The sequence below is a fragment of the Dipodomys merriami genome, unplaced genomic scaffold, assembly GCF_024711535.1.
Source record: "Dipodomys merriami isolate MVZ:Mamm:240054 unplaced genomic scaffold, mDipMer1.0.p SCAF_14, whole genome shotgun sequence".
Lineage (NCBI taxonomy): Eukaryota > Metazoa > Chordata > Mammalia > Rodentia > Heteromyidae > Dipodomys > Dipodomys merriami.
In genome coordinates this window covers 34,013,080-34,034,812 of record NW_027202715.1, presented here as the reverse complement: position 1 = coordinate 34,034,812, position 21,733 = coordinate 34,013,080, and the positions used below count along the sequence as shown (strand labels likewise).

General features: G+C 37.3%; 1 protein-coding gene across 3 annotated transcripts in view; it reads left to right on the top strand.

Annotated features, from left to right (window-relative positions):
• Pank1 (pantothenate kinase 1) overlaps positions 1 to 21,733 on the top strand; it is a 92,753-nt gene that overhangs the window by 11,733 nt on the left and 59,287 nt on the right. Inside the window, exon 3 of one of the 3 annotated variants that reach the window (XM_070021167.1) lies at positions 1,925 to 4,071. The exons of the other annotated variants lie outside the window; for them this stretch is intronic. Coding sequence (XP_069877268.1) covers positions 2,133 to 3,785 — 1,653 coding nt within the window. The 5' untranslated portion in view covers positions 1,925 to 2,132 and the 3' untranslated portion in view covers positions 3,786 to 4,071. Of the gene's footprint in view, positions 1 to 1,924; positions 4,072 to 21,733 lie in introns of those variants that run through there. 3 annotated transcript variants of the gene reach the window in all.

Sequence of the window (21,733 nt, the reverse complement as noted above, 5' to 3'; positions counted from 1 at the left end):
AGGAAGTATTACAGTCATTCTGATTCAGAGCATCCTAAGTAGGGCCAAATTATGTTGGTTCTAAATCAGCATTCACTCTTAGCAGAAATATATAAGAAAGGCAAGCATTAATGAAGTTTTTTAGGCTTTAATTAATTATTCCAAGAAGCTGCCTCCAAATTAATCATTTGAATTGTCCCTTTAATGAGCAGCCAGGATATTCTTGTTCTTTGGGACAGTATACCATAACAAGATTCCAGATTTGTGAGGATGTGACTTTCTTTTATAAAATGAGAGGGAGGAATATAAGAGGAGAGAATTAGGGCTTGGGATTTAGCTCAGTGGAAGACCACTTGCCTGGCAAGTTCAAGGCTGTGAGTTTGGGCCTCAGCTTTGGGGGAAAAAGAAAAAAAGAGAATTAGGAATGTAAAATAATTTGCTCAAAGCAAGAGTCTGAATTAAGGAGACAATAATGACTAAGATTTTATAGCCAAGAAGACTAGTGAATTTTAGCCCCTGTCATTTAAAAGTTTATGACACTGGTCTAAGGCAATTCAACTCTTTGAGTGTGATGCTTTTTTTTTTTTTTTTTACTGGTCCTGGGGCTTGAACTCGTCTTGGGGTGCTGTCCTTGAGCTCCTTTTGCTCAAGGCTTGTACTCTACCATTTGAGCCACAGTTCTACTTCACTTCTTTTTCTGTGATTAATTGGAAATAAGAGTCTCACAGACTTGCCTGCCTGGGCTGGATTTGAACCATGATTCTCAGATCTCAGCCTTCTCACTAGCTAGGATTACAGGAGTAAGCCAGAGGCACCCAGGTGAGTCTATTGCTTTTTAATGACAGCTAATGTGTTAATGTGGCATACCAGATAGTACCAGATAATACCTTACTGTTACAATATAGTAGGTGAGGACAACATAGAAAATAATGTAAATATGTTGACACCTCACCAAACAAATATGATCTCTTTCTCTTTGGTTGGATTTTATAAATAAATTTCTCATATTTATTGAATTTCTCATATTTATTGGATTTTTAAACTTCTGTCATTATAGGAACTGTGCTTGATTCATTTTTATTGATGGCTCATCTCAAAGGATGGCCTGGCATCTGATGAAAAAGGAGGAGATTTGGGAGGCTTTGTAGTATTTCACGTTAGATATTTGATGAAGATCTAAACAAATATGAGGGGAAGGAGGAGGAAGAAGAAAAGTTGGCCTTGAGTAGGAATCCATTTATGAAATAAGGTCCAAACCACAAAAAACAAGTCCTTAAAACACCTGATTAATTCTTTTAATTCTAAATTAAGTTTCTTACTAGGATATCTAAAATATGTTTCAATTCTGAACTAGATTAATAATAATTTGAGTCATAGTTAGGGTGTTTAAACCAAAACAATCACCAATAAGTGGTTAGTCACTGAAAATCTGTGGTGATTTAGAAGTGTATCTAAAAAAATTTCTTGTCTTTCATTTTTATCATTGTCAAGCAATAAGTAACCAAGCATCTAAATACCAAACTGATGAGCTGCTATACAAAAGAAAAATCTATATTCAAAAACTATAATTTTAAGATCTCCAACCTCCTTTCTAAGACATCTCCATGTTATATCCAGCATGGAGCTCACTGACTGTCAGACATACAGCCAATAGTATCAGGTTCCTTTACGAAAATATTCTAACTCAAATCTTTGCAGACAATTAAAAAAATAAAATCTGGAAATGGAACTGTGGCTCCTTGAGCAAAGGAGCTCAGGGACAGTGCCCAGGCCCTGAGTTCAAGCTCCACAACTGACAAAAAAAATTAATCTTCTATCCATTAAAGCAATCAAATTTTAAGAGACTAAATATAAGCAGAAGAGACAAGTATTAGCTGTATAACCTTGAGAAAGGTTCTAAGTAAGCCTCATTCTTTTCATTATTAAAATGGTATCTTTAATACAGGTCCACAATTTCTACTCTACAATTCCAAAGTAAGACAAAAACAGCAAACACCCTGAAACCCAAAAGTATCTTGTACATTTGTCACTAAGACTGTTTGTTGCAACAAAACCAACTGTGAGCAAACATGAAACCTTTGTTTTTTGGGCACTCCTACCTAACCATCATCACACATGCCTCTGTAACTTCCTGACATTTTGTGATTTGAAGAATGTGTTGGAAAATGTCCAAAAGAGTAAAGGATATACCTATGGGTAACAATGAGAAGAAGAAAAGGAAGCATCTATCTTTATCAATAGCTCAGAAAGTGGAGTTATTGCAGAAGCTTGATACTGGTGTGTCTGTGAAACATCTTACTGAAGAGTATGGTGTGGGAACTACCACCATATATGACATAAAGAAACAGAAAGACAAATTGCTGAAGTTTTACAGTGACAGTGATAACCAAGAATTAATGAAAAATAGGAAAACATTGCATAGGGCCAAAAATGAAGATCTTGACCGTGTGTTGATTGAATGGATTCGACAACGAAGAAGTAGAGATATGCCACTGTCCGGATTGTTGGTCATGAAACAAGCTAGAATATACCATGAAGAATTAAACATTGAAAGTGAGTGTGAATATTCAGAAGGCTGGCTGCAAAAATTTAAAAAACGTCATGGAATCAAGTATCTTAAAATGTGTGGTGAAAAAGATTCTGCTGATCATGAAACTACTGAAAATTACATTGATGAATTTGCTAAGATAATATCTGATGAAAACCTCAGCCCTGAACAAATTTACAATGCTGATGAGACAGCTCTGTACTGGTGCTATGTTCCTAGAAAAACCTTAACCATGAATAACAAAAGGATACAAACAGATTTCAAGGATGCCAAGCAAAGATTAACTGTTCTTGGGTGTGCTAATGCTGCTGGCACACACAAGATAAAATTGGCAGTAATTGGGAAAAGCCTATATCCAAAATGTTTAAAAGATGTGGATAGTTTACCTGTGCATTATTATGCAAACAAGAAAGCATCAGTGACAAGAGAAATCTTCTCTGACTGGTTCAATAAGCACTTTGTGCCAGCAGCAAGAGCTCATTGCAAACAAGCTGGACTAGAAAACAGTTGCAAAATTTTGCTCTTCCTAGACAACTGTTCTGCACATCCCCCCTCAGAACTTCTTGTGAAAAGTAATGTTTTCAGCATATACCTCCCCGCTAATGTGACATCTATAATACAGCCATGTAACCAAGGAATTTTACGTTCCATGAAGAGCAAATACAAACACTTTTTTTTGAACAGAATGCTTGCTTCAGTTAACAGAGGTCTGAAAATCCAGGACTTCCTTAAAGAGTTTAGTCTTAAAGATGCTATCTATGCAGTCGCTAATGCTTGGAATGATGTTGATAAGTCAACATTAACAAATGCTTGGCACAGACTTTGGGCTACAATGATGTTTGAAAATTACCTTTCTGATGAAGATCTGGAAGGATTTAGAGACTCTAATGAAAAGATGATGATAGCAAAACTTGTTACATATGCCAAAAGTTTATCCGCTGAAAGTGTAAATAAATTAGAAGAAGCTGACATTGAAGAAATACTGAACATTGACAATGATGTACCTGTTGTGCATCCTTTGAGTGAGGGAAAAATTGCTATGATGGGATTGAATACAGATCAGTATGAAGACAGCAGCAGTAATGACAATAACACTATGATCACTAGTCAGAAAATCTCTATAGACCAAATGGTAAAGATGTGTGAACAGTTAATTGCTGGCCTGCAAAGATGTGCATTTATCAGTGAGCAAGAGATCATGGAAATTTACTCAATTAAAGAAAAACTGTTAAGACACAAACCTATGTTAAAGAAATAAATGGTATTAGGAGAAATCTTTTAAAAAGATCATTTGTGGTAATACTTCTGCATTACTTAAGAATCCTGTTTAGCTCATTTTCATATGTCTAGCTCCAACCTAGTTTCATAGACAATGATAAATATTAGTATAATCTTTTCTCTAAGATCCTCAGATGACCAGAAATGCTAAACATTTATTGCATATGTGTGTGTTATGGGTTTTCATTGGTATAAATTTAAAATTTTACATTAAAATTTTTTTAATGAAAATCTTTCCAAAAAATGAAATTTAAAGAATATATGGCTTAAAGAATATATATAAAATATAATCATCCTGTTAAACTTATCAATAAATGTATTTGTCAACAAATTTCACTAACTGATAAATTTATTAATTTATGTAAAGTATATAATTTATGTTATATATTTTACTTAGTGTGACTTCATACATTTCTTTGGAGTTATATTAGTAGATTTCATTATAGTATGCCTCATTTGGAGATTTTCAAAATATAGTATATATGATCCAAAGAATTCTGTGTTAAGTATTCTTTTATTTGGCAAATACCTGAAAGGAGGGAGGATTTGTATTGACTCTTAATATTAGAAGATGCAGTGCCTGGTCAGCTGGCTTCATTCTTTTAGGCCTGAGGGGAGGTAGACATCCTGATGGAAGGATGTGATGGAGCAGAACTGCTCATCTCATGGCAGCCAGGAATCAGAGACAGAAAGGACCAAAGCAAAATATATCTTTCAATGACATGCCTTCTCTACAAAACAGGCCCCACCTGCTAATAAATAGCTCATTCTGTAAGGAGTCATCAATGTATTATTTAATAAACTTAGTACCTTCAGGATCTATTCACCTCTCAATGCTTAGATTCCCAACAGCCACAGACCAAGCCTTTAACAAAGTAACTTTTGGGGATTATATGGCACCCACAAACCATAACAAATTACAACCTTTTTTTTGTCAGTAATGGGGCTTGAATTCTGGGCCTGGGCACTGTCCCTCAGCTCTTCAGCTCACAGCTAGTGCTCTACCACTTGAGCCACAGTGCCATTCTCGTTTTCTGGTGGTTAATTGGAGATAAGAGTCGTGGACTTACCTGCCCAGGTAGGCTTTGAACTGTGATCCTCAGATCTCAGTCTCCTGAGTACCTAGGATTACAGGCATGAGCCACTGGAGCCTGGCTTACAACTTTTTTTGACATTCCCTTTCAAAACACATCCAGCCGGGGCTGGGAAGGTGGCTCAGTGGTAGAGCGCTTGCCTTGCATGCCTGAGACCATGGGTTCGATTCCTCAGCACCACATAAGCAAAAAGAAAAAAGCCGGAAGTGGTGCTGTGGCTCAAGTGGTAGAGCGCTAGCCTTGAGCTGAGGGACAGTGCCCAGGCCCAGAGTTCAGGCCCCATGACCGGACCCCCCCCCCCAAAACACACACACACACACACACACACACACACACACACACACACACACACACACACACACACACACACACCCAGCCCATAAAGTTTGGCATAAGAGATTATGCCCCCCAAAACACACACACACACACACACACACACACACACACACACACACACACACACACACACACACACACACACACACACACACACACACACACACACAGCCCATAAAGTTTGGCATAAGAGATTATGGATTTATAATACTTGGGACTGGGAAGGTGGCTCAGTGGTAGAGCTCTTGCCTTGCATACACAAGGCCCTGGATTTGATTCCTCAGCACCACATAAGCAAAAAAGAAAAAAAGCCGGAAGTGGCGCTGTGGCTCAAGTGCTAGAATGCTAGCTTTGAGCTGAAGAACTGAGGGACAGCGCCCAGGCCCAGAGTTCAAGCCCCATGAACGGACCACCCCCCCAAAAAAAATTGGCAAAATGGATTTATAATACTTATCCAAATTACATACTTGTAATCCCAGTTCTCAGGAGGCTGAAGCAGCAGGATTACAAATTCAACAACCTGTCTCAATAAGTAAGTGAAAAAATAAAATCTTAAAGATCTTGTGAAAAATCTAATGAAATAGCCAATGTAGAATACTTGGTATTTGCAAAGTAAATATTTATTAAATGTGGTTGCTGTCACTACTTCATTATTCCCAGTGGGTAGGACAGGCTCTTTCTGATATTAGTGAGTCTATTTAATATAAATCATGATGAGCATTCTTTAACTTTTTCCACTCGAAGAGATACTTCAGCAATATGATATTGGCACTTAGGATATTTAAATCATCATCCGAGACCTGGAAGCATTTCCCAAATCAGAAGATAGAAAATATGCCACAGACATTACATATCATTTTAGTAAAATGCATCCACCTTTAGTCGGTCCTTATTTAATTAATATTCATCAAAATAATGTAATTGTCTGTTTATCATTTCCTCAGCTTTCTCTACCACATAAAACAGTAACTTAATGTCCTTTGTGATCAAGAATTGTTAACCCACTTTGTGTAACCTCAGTTACTACTGTAAGACTTCTATCATATCCAAAAAGATACAATTGATAATTCTGTTTTCTAAAATGTATCACATAAAATAGAAATTTTATGGGGTTGGGAATGTGGCTTAATACTAGAGTGCTTGCCTAGCATGCATGAAGCCCTGGGTTCAATTCCTCAGTGCCATATAAACAAAAAGCCAGAAGTGGTGCTTTGGCTCAAGTGGTAGAGTGCTGTCTTTGAGCAAAAGAAGCTCAGGGACAGTGCCCAGGCCCTGAGTTCAAGCCCTGGAACTGGCACACACACACAAAAAAAGAACAAAAAAGAAAATGTATTACTTTTTCTTGATATAAAAGTCATATGTAGAAATTGTAGAAAAACTGAATACGTAATTTTAAATAGGAAAATATACATCCCTAATCTTAAAACCAGCAATAAACACTCTTAAATCATTCTGTATACTTTCATAACTATTGTGTAAAACAGTATGTCCATTCATTCTTATTTTTCACCCTGTCCTGTCCTTTTCACAGTAGCAGGTATGTGACTTGTTTAAGGAAACCATACACTTAAAACACTTAGTTGCCAAAGTATATTGACAGGTTTTGAGCCCAATTACTTTTAGTTAATATTGCATAATGAGCATTTTCCCATATCAATCCTATTTCTTCTGACAAAACCAGATTTTCACACTGCATTCATATTCTTTATTCTGGGACTTGCAACTCTGAGAACCATGGTGAACATCGTTCTTTCAGCCCTCTGCTAGACCTGCCTTCCTTGTCTTCTGTCTTCACTATTCTCCCTCTTGTTTCCCATTAGCCAATTCCCTAATTGTATGTTAGTTACTCTCATAAAATATAGTAAACCCTCAACCTCACCCTTATGTGAAATCATAGATGGCTTACATTTTCCACTCAGCACTGTTCTTCATGTGGAGTGAAATAAAGTTTTGGGAGAAGAGGCATGACAAGGTAAATAGAATCCCAGCAGAGAGGGAAATGGCAGCAAGAGTGCCTTGGTTAATATCTGCAGGGTGGTCCTACGTCTTCATTATTATTCTCAATTTCACAGTTTCTACTGGAAATTTCAATCAGGCTTTTATTGAGTCCATTCCAGTGATTGTTAAGCTAAAGTGAACAACTGGTTGTCAGATGATATTAAAAGTTGTATCATGAGCTAGATCCTAGAAGCTGTTCTTATGTACTTGGACTTTCTTATCCCTTTCATCATGTTACTTCGGGCCTATTCTATATTTCTACAAGATTCATGATAGGTAATGCTTTTCTTTTTTTGTATGTTTTTAATTGTAAAAATGCTGTACAGAGGGGTTACAGTTACATGAGCAAGGTAATGAGTACATTAATACTTTTCTTATCTCAATGTACTTTATGTGAGGTGAGATGTTCACTGTGTGTGTGTGTGGTGTGCACTGAGGCTTGAATTCAGAAATAGGGTACTCCCTCTTAATTTTTTCACTCTAGCATGACCCTCTCCTACACCTCCACTTCCTCTGTTCATTTCTTTTCATGGGGCTAAGTATCATCTATAGTGAAACATCCTGCTCATTGGTAGCAGCTACCAGATTACAAGTTTGAAATTTTAGAGCCATGTCCTAGCTCAGTCATTGTATGGGTAATTGTTGATGTCTGCCATTTGAGCCGAAGTAGAATGGCAGAATATATACCACTTACCACTTGCTGCTTCTGGTGAGTGAGTCTCATTTATGGATGATTTCACATGATTTTCATGTACCTTCTTATTTTGCACTACACATAGAACTCCTTTTCTTTCACATACACATAAATATGCACACCAGCCTTTGTATATCAATCACAATTAAAAGATTAGTGGTTATTGAAGAGCACTTTAATATATACCAAGCATTTAACTTGAAATATTCTTGTCTTGCAAAGCACAATCAAAATGTTGTTGGAGTCTTGAGCCATGTGTATGCACTCATTGTGTTTAATATAGAAACAGACATAGATTGTATAGGCGTAGATTAGTATACTTATGCATGTATGTGCACTGAGAGAAACCTAGAAGCAGTGGATCCCAGTAAGTAGTGTGCACATTTGGCACCCAGATCTGGTTTCTAAATCCTATTTTCTAATAAATGGAACCAGTGTTACTTAAAGAAATGATTCATCCCAGACACAACAGGGAAAGAGCAAGATGTACTTGGAACATCTTGTGAAGGATATTTTATAGTGTTGCTTGTCAAAGGCACATAGGAATCAAGATAACAAGTCTCTAGGGGCCAAAATTGGAGCAATTTGAGTAAAAAGACAAATAATATTCCTATTGGGTTAGCGTTCATATGGCAAAATAAATATTCCTGAGACATATATTTAAAAATAAATTATTCAAGCCAAGTGTAAAGTTATAGTCATGTAATCCCAGCATTTGGGAGGTGAGAGCAGGAAGACCACAACAAGTACGCAGCCAGCCTAGTCTATAACAGGGAAACCTTGTCTCCAGAGAGAGAGAGAGAAAGAGAGAGAGAAAAAGAGAGAGAAAGAGGAGAAGGAGGAAGGAAGGAAGGAGGGAAAAAGGAAACGAAGGAAAAAAGAGAAGAAAAGAAGGAAAAACAAGGATTAAGCACAAAGACCAGTGCTAGAGAATTCCAATTAAAAATTCAACCAGCCTCTATACCTATCAGCCACAAATTAGGTCTTCAAATTTGATTGTGAAGTTCTTGCAAGCTCCTTTCTTGCTTCTTGGATTTGTTCTGTATAATTGCCTACTCTTGCTCTATTATATCTGCTCTATCTTCTGGCCCTGAGACTGTCTTCTCCACCATCTGTTCTGTCTTAGAAACTTTTGACTTTATTTTTTTTCTGTTTCCTGTTTGGTCATTTCTAAGGGCTTCTACCTCTGTTGAATTCTTGGTTTAGGATTCCTAAGGAGTTCTTTACATCACTGATTTGTTTGTGTTTCCTTAATCTCCTTTAACTGGGTGGCTGTTTTTTTCTTTTTTTTTCATTAAACTCCTTTGCCATCTCTTGGACTTCATTTAGTTTCTTGTTTCTGTTCTCCATGAATTCTTCCATTAGTCTTCTGTTAGACTTACCATGTTCATGAATTATCTTGTGTATGTTTTCAAATTTTTTATAAATTAACTTTATCAGTAATGTTTTTAATACATACTGTGAAGTGTCTTCTAAGTCCATATTGGTCTGTTCTGTTTGATTGTTTTCAGTAAATGTTGTATTTCCTTGAATTTGCATATTTCTAGTATTTCTTTGTTGTGTTCTATCCATTGGAAGACCCTTTGGTTTTATCTTTTGGGATCTGATCTTCCTAATGGATTGTTCCCTGTATTCTTGGTTAACTAGGCAGCTGGTATTCTGATCCTTGATTGAGATTTACTTAGCTGGGTTCAGGGCTTATAGAGACCATTGAGTGAAGATGTAGAGTTCAGTTATGATGTGGAGTTGTACCATTAAAATTTGTATCAGATGAAAATATTGTAAGGCAAGTTTAGGATGGAGAGGAGTAGAAGGGAGAGAGGTATAAGTTTATAGAGGAGTTAGAAGAGAAAATAAGGAAGAGAGGACAGGGAATGAATGCAATGGAAGATACAAATGAGGGAGAGAAACTTTGTATTCTACACAAGAAGAAAATTGAGCAGAGAGAAATTGGGTCAAACACCCTGAGCCCTAATGCTGTCTACTCTAAAAAGCCTAAGGCAATTGCTGATACTCTCCTACTTTCACCTCTACTTTTATACAGAGAAGACAGGGATATTGTATGTTAATATATATAACATATGACACATAATATATATTTTCATGTATATCAAACTAACAGATCAATAAACATAGAACATTCACATTGGAGATTCACATTCTGTAAAAAAAAAAAAAATGAAGAACCAAAAAGGAGTCACTACTCAGTATGTCAGAAATAAGAACTTCTGGATGTTGCAATTTCTACAGGTTGGCCTCTTTTTATTCCCCTAAGTGATCTGCAGCTCTCCTCTAAGCCACAGTTGGGGCTGTGCCAGAGGAAGTTCCTTACTTGAGGTTGAGAGTTGACTGCTGCTGCATTTATTCAGAACTTTCCTGCCAGCACAGGCAGGGTTTGGGGGATGTAACTGTTTTCAGCATTCTTTCCCAGTATGGGGGTAGGTCTAATACCTGGTTTTTGTCTTCCCAGGTGCCTCTCTGACTGTGTGTAGCTCTGTGGGGCACTGCTATCTACCGGCTGGAGTTTTTAGGACTACAGAGAATTGTAGTTCCCTGATATAGGAGCAGGACTGTGTCCCAGTGGTCTTTCCCAGGTAGCCTTGAAAGATGTAGGAAAAGAGCTTGCTTCTTTGACCTCTTCAAATATGACCCTCTTTCTTGGGTGGGAGCAGAGAGGCAGAATGCTGGTAGAAAGAAACAGAAACCCAGCATTAAGCAAATATTTATGATAATTGCAGCTTATAGTACATACTAAAATATGTTAAAAGTAGAGAGAGAAAAATTGAGAATAAACACACTGCCTGGTGTTAAAGTAACTCCCACAGATATGTAGCCATCAAGAAGTGGAAGAATCTTCACAGTGAAGAAACGAGAAACTTCCTAAACAAAGAACAGTTCAAAATCACTGGTAATCAAATATCATGAATCCAGTTGTGTTATACACTGAGATGGCCACAATATTATTTTTGCAATATTCTTATTAAAAGTCTATTAGTCTAGTCATGAGAAAATACAATGAGAGGCATTCAACAAAATAACTGATCAATACTCTTTAAAAGCATCAAGATCACGAAGACAAGAAGTAGGAGATTGTTACAAATTGCAAGATGCTAAGAATAAATAAATAAATGTATTATGGATCCGAGATACAATTCTGGAACAGAAAAAGAGCATTAGTGGAAAATTCAATGAAATTCAAGTAAGGACTTTAGTAAAATAGGATTATAACAATGTTGATTTCTTGGCTACAGTCAAGATAGTGTTATGATTATAAGTGATACCATAGGAAAAGCTGAATAAGGGAAATATAAAAAAACTAGGGGCTTTTTGTACCTTTTCCATAAACTTAAGATTTGTTCAACATTTTTACAGTATTGCTGTTGATTGAATCCAAGCCCTTGTACATGTTAAGTGAGCCTGCTTCTAAGCTACATTTGTTGCCCTAATGTTTGCTCCAACTAAGACATTAAGAAATGATTTTTTTTTCCTAATGTGAAAACCCTTTAGCCACCCTATCTAAAGAGAACTATTTCTTCTTTTTTTAACTGTATTTTTTTTTTTGTCTTTTCTTTTTTGGTACTGGGGATCGAACCCAGGACGTTGCACTTGCTAGGCAAGTGCTTTGCCACTGAGCTACATCCCAGCCCTTTTTTTTTTTTTTTTTTTAACTGTATTTTTTTGGAGAACTATTTCTTCTTAGCCACTTTTTTCCAGAGTCAAGCCATGGTTGCTTAGGACCACCTGACTCCAGACTCCTCAACCTTGATCTTTCCCCACAGTCATTCTTCTCAGCTTAGGTACCTTTGGCCATGAAAAAAAATCTCATTCACATGTTTCAACAAGGATGGTCTATTCCAGGTCCCTGCTTGGAACCAGCAAATCATGGCGATCTCCTCCACTCTCCAAGCACTGATAACAGAAAGAACCATAAAAAGGCTGATTTCTGGGCTGGGAAGGTGGCAAAAAGAAAAAAGCCGGAAGTGGCGCTGTGGTGCAAGTGGTAGAGCACTAGCCTTGAGCTGAAGAGCTGAGGGACAGCACCCAGGCCCAGAGTTCAGGCCCCATGACCGCCCCCCCCCAAAAAAAAGATTGATTTTTTTACTGATATGAATTCATATTATTACCACATTTATTTATTTATTTATTTATTTATTTATTTGCCAGTCCTGGGACTTGAACTCAGGTTCTGGGCTCTGTCCCTAAGCCTCTCTATGTTTGAGACTAGCACTCTCCCATTTGAGCCACAGCACCAGTTCTGGCTTTTTCTGTTTATGTGGTACTGAGGAATCAAACCCAGGGCTTCATACATGCTAGGCAAGCACTCTACCACTAAGCCACATTCTCAGCCCTCATCACTACTTTTAGAATGAAGATGTAACTTTGGTTATAAAGCAGTCTAGATTGAGCCATTTCATGGCTTCTGTGTAACCTGTGATGGCAGTGTCTTTGAAGAGGTTATAGTCGTACCTAGTATCTAGAGTTTAGAATCTCAAAATTCCCCCACTCGCCATCTTGTAGGACACATACATGATCCTGGGCAGTTGAAGAGCTGAGCTGCCCTGTGACCACTTGGGTTGAGATGGTAAGTGAATGAGACCCAAGAATCGGATTCTTACCAGGGTATGAGAACTAAACCCAGAATTGTCTCACAACAAGACATTCCATCATCTTACACTAGGCAGTGTCCCAAGGGTGCAATCTAAATTATTATAATCTTTGAATTTCCACATGATTTATGCTTTGTAATGCTGTGCTTACCAAAAATCAGATTGACAGCATTATTAAAAAACATTTGCTTTGCTTAACAATAATAAAAATTTTTGAAAAAGTCAAAAATAATAAAAAATAATAAAATAAAAGTATTTGCGTAGAACAAACTCAGGTGTCTTCTCAAATTGACTATATGTATTGTGTAAGGGAGAGGCAAAATTCAGTGAGTTTTTCACAAAGATGTATTCTCAAGAGATTTTTAGATTGTATCCTCTTAAACAATTTCAGATATCCAGATAGAAAACTTTTCTTTTACTCCTTTTTCAAACAAAATATGGGATTAAATGAAATAGAATTTCATTTTGTTCTAAATTAATCTAATGCTTGCAGTTTGCTTACTCAGAAATAAAATCTTAAGTGGCTAAGGAGTTTAGCCACAGAGAAAACGGAACCACTTTTAATTTTAGATCTGCCTTTATTTTTATGTTTACAGTAGTATTTTTATATTGACCACAAGTGTTACAAACACACTGCAATTTTTAAAAAGCTGACCTGCTATGAGTCCTCTAAACAGCCAAAATAAGAGAGTATAAAATCCAGATTTTCCTACATGAGACTTTTGGGCCTACAGTATTTTGTTTACTCGGATCACTTTTCTCTTTAGTAAACATATTAGACATATCATGTAAGTAGAAAGATAAAAAGAAAATTCAAAGTAGGAAAGATTGCTTGGTCATGTAAAAATTTTGTGTGGAGATATTTTGAATGTGCATGTGTGTGAACACACTTGCATACACACATATTAAATATCCATAGTTTGGACATTATGACAAGGTGAGAGATGAGATAAAGCTAATATAAAAAATGATATTTAGGGATTGAAGGTGTAGCTCAGTGGTAAAGTACCTGGTTATTAAGTGAAAGGGCCTGGTTCAGTTTCCAGGAGTAATAGTAATTATTTCTTTTTTTTTTTTTTTTTCAGTCATGGGGCTTGAACTTAAGGGCTGGATCCTGTCTCTGAGCTTTTTTGCTCAAGGCTAATACTCTACCACTTTATGCCACAGCTCCACTTCCGGTTTTCTGGTGGTTAATTGGAGATAAGAGTCTCATAGACTTGCTTACCTTACCTGGCTTGACACAGTGATCCTCAGATCTCAGCATCCTGAATAGCTAGGATTACAGCCATGAGCCACCAGCACCTGGCAATAATGTTAAAAGATTATTGAGAACTCAGGAAGATACTGCTAGGCATTTTTATTTATTTATTTATTTTTACTCTATAGGAAATATCCCATTTGTAGTGATAGACCTTTCCATATAGGTAAAAGGAAGTATGTCTAATTCAAAAACAACTTTACTTCCAAAGTTCCATTTGGCTAATATAACTAACAAGTATATAACTAATAAATAGAGGATTATTCAGTGTGTCTTCTAGGACAGATATTGAATTTTGATAAATGAATTACATTCATCATGCATACACCTTTTAACTTTCACTGTTGTCTCTTCTTCCTGTGTGGAACTCAGAAGCAGTGCTTACAGGTACAACAACCACTTTATTACCAAAAGATTGAATACTACACAAATATAATACCTTGGTTCAAAGGTATTCCTGGCAGACAAATCCTCAGGACTCTTACCTCCACATAACCAGGAAAAAGCCAAAAGTGGAGAAAGCCAGAAATTTAGGTGTAGTTGAGGTTCAAAGTTCAAGTCCTAGGACTGACACAAAAATAAATAAATTACCTCCATCTAAAACACAAAAATAGATAGATATTGTTGCATGTTTCTTTTATGTAGTTCAGTAAGGCATTTTTGTCACCTGCCAAAAGGCATTGAAAGAACATTCTAGCCAAGGATAGTGATGCATACCTATAATAGCAGCTAGTATGGAGGCAGAGGTAGGAGGATATATGTCTAAGACTGTCTAGATGGTTTCCAGATCCTTGATTTCTCAGTCAGAGACAGACAGACAGAGCCTGAGACAAGGAGACAGAGAAAAAAATATGTTACAGCTTTTAGCATCTAGGCCTTGAAAATATAGAAAGTTACAAAATAAAGGTGAAATGGAAGTTGAATAAGCTAGGAACAGGATTTGTTGCAGATATATTGCTTTTTCATCATACCTTTTACATTTTCTTTTCAGGCATATAACTCAATTTTCTATTCTTTCCTCTCTGACTAAACACAACAAATACACTACAGTTCTGTTCTCACTCCACTATAGAAGAAAGGAATGGGGAGAGAGAATTCTCATTGCCTTACAGAGCTTAAGCTAACAGAGGCTGCATCATCTTCAATGCACAATTCCCAAGGTTGTTTTTACACAACCAGCACTGATACCATGACAAAAACCACAAATGGGATCTTGAAGTTGAATGCTAAAACAAAACCTGAAATAAATAGCATTGACTTAGCATGCCACTTGTGGGAAGAAAAAAATCAATGATACAAGCAGTAAAAATGGCAATCCATGCTATGCAGTGGCAAAACATTTGGCAAAGAATCCTTGTTTTGATAACTTAGAAGGCAGGCCATATGTACTGATCTGTCAGCTCCAAGAAAAGCTGTTGAACAGAGCCAAATTGTTAGTATATATTGGTTACTATTGGCTTACAAGTATTGGCATTTTATAAGAAGAAATTTAAAAAACAGGCAACTTAAATAAATTTGTAGACTTAAAGAAGACTACTAAATTTCAAATAGTAAATAATATAGGTACAATTATGATCCAAAAAAATGCCTGTTAGATCATGATAGCAAAGAACACATTAGGTTGTGGCTCTCTCATTCAATCTTGACATCATAGTACTTGCCACTAGCTTGTATGCTTCATGAAAACAGCATGATGTTAAGGAGAAAAAAAAGACATACTTGAGAGGTATATGAAGTATTTGGGATAGAGTTTATAATGTAGGAACAGTCTATGAGAAGTTCAGTACGTTTCTAAGCAAATTCTATTTCCAAAGACTAATCAGGCATAAAATAGCTCTCAGCTTTCATGAGAGAGAAGCAAATTTCAAAATCCACATATACCCAGAGAAAGCCTACTCCCCACCACCCACTTCAGATGTTAGTATGGAAGATAATGAACAATGAAGAGAATTCCTAAAGAGCAGTGCCAGGGACCACTCCTATCGTAGAATAGAAAGAGTCCAATTGAATTTTTCCAGTGCTTTCACTTTCCAATGCCCAACTGCTTGATGCCAGTAATGGTTTCATGTGCTTTATTTTTCCCTTTCCAAATGGGACACTGATATTGTCTTTGCTACTACTGCTACGTGTTTGGGGATTGGAAAGGAGAAGGAGGTAACTTCTCTTTTTAATTTATAAGTTAACAAAAAAGAAACACACACACATATTAGATGGACATTCTGAATAGCACCTACAAGTTTTAATTGAAATCAGTGACTTTGAATAATCTAATGGAGGGTGTATAGCCTACTTTTAGTAGGAAAAGTGAAATGTATTATCCAAGAAGGCAAACAGAAAGAATGGCTATATATTTTCCCAGCTCAGTTATTGTATGTTTCCTAGGCATTTTGTTAAATATTTCTCTGTGAAGAGCCATGTAATTGAATTCTGGTCCATGACATATGGGCAAAGTCAGGGTATTGTATTTCAGGCATAGTACCTGAAGCATGCCATGGAGTCCATTATACTCTTTTGCCCCTCATCTACTAGCTGGATGCCAACATGTAGGGTTCCTAAAATGACTACAATGAGAAGAAATTCCCAGTTGTGGATCAAAAAACAAACATTTCTTATTAAGTCACAGAGAATGAGGAATTCTTTGACATATTCATGTTATTTGGATTGACATTTACTTATTTTGTTGGTGGTGGTGGTTGTGGGGCTTGAACTCTGGGCGCTGTCCCTCAGCTCTTCAGCTCATGGCGAGCGCTCTACCGCTTGAGCCACAGCGCCACTTCCAGTTTTCTAGTGGTTTATTGGAGATAAGAGTCTCACAGACTTTCCTGCCTGGGCTGGCTTTGTACGGCAATCCTCAGATCTCAGCCTCCTAAGTAGCTAGGATTACAGGCGTGAGCCACTGGTGCCCAGCTAACGTTTTTTTTTTTGTTGTTGTTGTTGTTTTACTTTACAAATCTACAATGATAAATGTTACACAAGAAAACAGGCAACTAACTATATGAGACTCTAGGCTGGATCAATCAGGAAAAGATAAAGTACCCTGAGTCTTCATAAGACAGAGATTATGATGCCTAAAGAAGAGGAAAACACAAACTAATCAGAAGACAGTGAGGCAACCCAGATGTTAAGCATCAGCCGGAATCACCACCACTCTTAGGTAGGTAAGACAAAAGGACAGAGGGGACATATATAAATGGAGCCCAGGAGTTAGGAGGACAGAATCAAGTTAGACATGCACTGTAGGAGATGGAGATCCCAAAGAGAAGCAGTAGCTTTGGGGGAATGCCATTAAAGGTGGTGAAGGAAGGAAAGTCGTGCTATTCTCTCACCAGTACCTTCCATTAGCTAATGGCAGCTGGATGACAAATGACACTGGAAGCCCTCCTGCCTTCCACCCCAGGGTGAGGACAGGCAAATGATCTAAGCATACTGTTCTGTTACAGAAAATCAAAACTGAAGGATTTGAACAATTTAAAAGAACATTATAATCAAAGGAGGAATATTTTTAACCTTTCTTATTTCTAGAGATTCTATTCCAGGTTGATGCTTTATCCCTTTTTAAATTTTATTCTAGGTCATATAAAAGCCAGTATTTGAGGGACTTTATTCTCATATCCACATATGAAATCTATATAGATATAGTTATGTTGTCCTTCAATGTTAATAAGCAGATTTGATAAAGAATTTGAAAACTCTAGAAGTACAAAAAATGGACCAAATTTGCCTCTGCCACTTAGCAGCTCTGTAATACTGGCAAACCACTTATGGAAGGACTGTTCCCTTCATTTTCAAACTGAACAAAATAGTACTGTTTGTATAATGAGTTAGTGTGACAGTAATTTTAAAGTTATAACAGCATTTATATAAAACAACACAAAAATGTTTTCTATACCTTCATATCATAATAAACCATTTGATTAGTTCTTGTCTCATCTCACTTCATCTTTGAGTATTTTTGTCTGGCTGAAGTCATAAACAGTACAGCTGTGATTAGGTTTTCTTTCATGAGTTAATGTTAGATGGTAGACATTTGTTCATAATGCTTCAAAGTCTTCATAATGTTCCTGTTAGAGGCCATATGACATTCTCTCTCTACTGATCACATTTCTCCATCTGCTCAGGCACCCAAGCCAAAAACCTGACCTACACCTATGTTTCTCCTGCCTCTGCTTTACTTTAGAACATATGCTGTCTTGCCTAGATTACCTCAAATGTTCCCTACCTGGTATCCTTGCTTTCTGATGATTATCTAACCATCTGTCACAGAGCACACAGCAGCAAAGTATAAAACACATTTTTTCAATGAGTTCCTAACAGCCATCCATTAAGAACATGCCACTTCCAGTAATTTACACAGACCTTCAGATTTGAGCTTTTGCCTCACATCTTTGGCCTCATCACTGTTCTGCTCTCTATATTTATCTTTTTACATTTCATAAATAGTGCAGAGTACTATATGAGGTTTACTCTACCCAGAAAAACCTTCCCACTCCCTTTTCCTATCTACCTGGCAAATTCCTACTCATCATTTAATGCTTGGTATAATTGCCTCCTATGAGGAAGATCTCCTGTCTTCCTTAAAGGAAGGAGTTGCTCCCACTGCCACAGTCCTAGATATATTTGAACATATCTCCATTTTTCCCATACTCCCATACATTCTCCATGGTTATCTTTCTTTTACCAGAGTTGGAATTATGTTCTATTCTAGTTATTACTTCTAGCAGCTCAATATCTGCCACATGGTATCACTCAATATTATTTCAGTAGTCATAACTGCTGCTAATTGCTTCTCACATGCCTTTTTTCAGCTCTTGGGATGGAAATCAGAGCTTTGCACAGTTTGTCCTGCTGAGCTACATTCTCAGCTCTACCATATAATTTCAGTCTTCTAAATGATACTATAAGATAGGTACTATTACCATCACCACTTTAAAAGTGACAAAACTAAAGAACATAGAGGTTAGGTACTTTGTCCCAAGTCATATCGCAGCTAGTAGCTAGCTGTGTGACAAGACCAGTATTTGAACTCATACACTATGATTGTGTCATACTGCATAATTAGGTCATGTTCCTAATCACCATACACATTTATACACAAATTCACATACACAAAAGCATTCTTTTATTGCCTAATATATGTTATCTCCTCTTCTCTCTCTTCTCTTGCATTTGATTTAAGATAAATTCCCACAAGAATTATGAAATAAACACTTTTTTCTGGCTCTCTATATGTACAATGACAACTTTACTTAGCACAGTGTTGCTTGTGCCAAAGAGGTAAAAGTTTCAAGGCCATCTGCCATCCCAGACTGATATGGTGTGATCAGGCATGTCAGGTCAAGAACTCTGCGGTTGGCTGGCTGCAGGACAAATGCAAAAAAGTTCAGGTTAACATGTGTCAGTTGTAGTCAGCAGTTGGCCTAGCTTCACAATACTGCTCTCAATACAGTTTTAGGTTGAAAATGAAAAACACTTCTGTTGCTTCTTCTCAAAAATTTTTAAACGTTAATGATTTACTGTCTATAGTCTCCTCAATATCATTGTTTTATACCATGAAATAGGTTCATTTAAAGAATATGAAATTGAATACTTTTTTGCAGAGGAAGGGGGTTGTCATGGGGCTTGAACTCTGGCCCTGGGCACTGTCCCTCAGTTCTTCAGCTCAAGGCTAGTGCTCTGCCACTTGAGCCACAGCACCACTTCAGGATTTTTCTATTTATGTGGTGCTAAGGAATTGAACTCAGGGCCTCATACATGTGAGATAACCACTCTACCACTGAGCTACCTTCCCAGCCCTGAAATACTATTTAAAACAAAAACAAAAAAACAGGGTCTCACTATGTAACCAAGGCTTTCCTTGAGCTCTGGTTCCTGCTGTCTCCACCTCCCTAGTGCTGGAATTACAGGTATAATATCTGCCTTGAATATAAATTTACTTTATTTTATGCATGGGGTGCTAACTCAGGTCCCAGGCACTGTCCTTGAGCTTCTTTTGCATAAGGTTAGTGTTCTGCAAGTTGAGCCATAACTCCACTTCTGGCAATTTGGAGTCTCATGAACTTGCCTACCAGGGCAGGCATTGAATGGTGATCCTCAAATCTCAGCCTCCTGAGTAGTTAGGAATACAAGTATAAGCCACCAGCACCCATCTTGAATCTACATTGTTTGAAACTTATTCAACTTCAGCCTAACTACTCGAAAACCAAACTAGACAGTTATTATGTGGAAAGAAAATGGTGAGCACCCAGATCAAGCTATCCAATTCCAACCATGCCAGTGACAGAAACAAAGAAGATAGCTTTATCTTGAATATGTCAGCTTCAACAGACACAATAAAAATTCAATGTAGAGCCAGAATTAATGTTTCAGAATTGCCTTTGTCCCTCTGGACTGCTATAATGTAATACAGAGACTGGGTGGCTTAGAAGCAAACATGTCTCAGAGACCTGTAAGCAAGAAGTCTGAGCAGGGAATGCTGAGAGCCATCTTCGAAGTTCCTGACTTCTCACTCTGTTCTTACATGGTGAAAGGATGAAAGGCTTTTTGGAGCCTCTTTTATAAGGCCACTAATTCTACCTTAGGATCTAATCACTCAGTAGAGGCCTTCCCACATTAAAGATGAGGATTTCAACATATGAGTAGGAGGTGAGACACAAACTTTAAGACTACAGCAGACATCCAAGCCCAGCTGAACCTTCCCAACCATTTGGAGCCATTTCAACCATCCCAATCATCATGAAAAGAAATTAAGTGATTACTCTTAAGCCCTGTTAAAATTCCAGACACACAAAATAAGGCGCATAATGAATGTTATTTAATGTCATTGTAAATAAATCACCACTAGGCACTGACAGCTTATGCATTTAATCTTAGCTACTCAGGGGACTGAGATATGAGTATCATGGTTCAAAGTCATCTAGGCAGGCAAGTCTCTAAGACCCTTATCTCCAGTTAACTACCAAAAAACTAGAAGTGGAGCTGTGACTGAAGTGGTAGAACATCAGCCTTAAGCAGATAAAGCTAAGGGTCAGTACCCAGGCCATAAGTTCAGGCCCCAGTACTGGTGTGCCTGCGCACGCTCGAGCACACACACACACACACACAACTATTAATAATAAAATCTTTCTTCCTACCATAGGATTCAAAAGACATTTTTCAATGAGAATCATTGATGACAATAAATTTCATTCTTACTGCTAAATAAAAATTACAGAAGGCCATTGTTTTCAACTAGACTCCTTCACTGGGCCCTAAATATTAAACAAAAAAATCAAACTCAATCTAAAGTTCCCAGTCACCCAGTTGAAACTAAACCATTTATTTCACTTTCTAAGAGAAATCAGGATAAGAAAGTTAGCAGCCAGGCCAGGTGCCAGTGGCTCACGCCCTATAATCCTAGCTACTCAGGAGGCTGAGATCTGAGGATCATGGTTCAAAACCAGCCCAGGCAGAAAAGTCTGTGAGACTCTTATCTCCAATTAACCACTAGAAAAGTGAAAGTGGCACTGTGGCTCAAGTAGAGAGCGCTCACCTTGAGCTGAAGAGCGCTGGGATAGCGCCCAAGCCCAGAGTTCAAGCCCCTCGACCAACAAAAAACTAAAAAAGAAAGTTAGCAGCCAAATTTTCCAAACAGATCAGTTTTAACTTATTAATCCTTATACACATACACAAAATCTAACCAATCAATTATTTTTCTTTTTTCTCAATCTTCCTGTCCCTGCCTCAAAAATAAACATTAAAATGACTGACTGGACATGACATATTATAATTCCAGCACACCAGGAAGCCAGCAAAAGAAGATTGGCCTGATATATTATAATATCTCAACTTGCCTAGTATATTAGAGAAAGCTCTAGCTTTAATCTACATTCAAATCCAAATCTGTTCCCTAAACTAGTTACATGACTTTGGACAGAATTTGCTTATCTATAAAATGAGAATGTA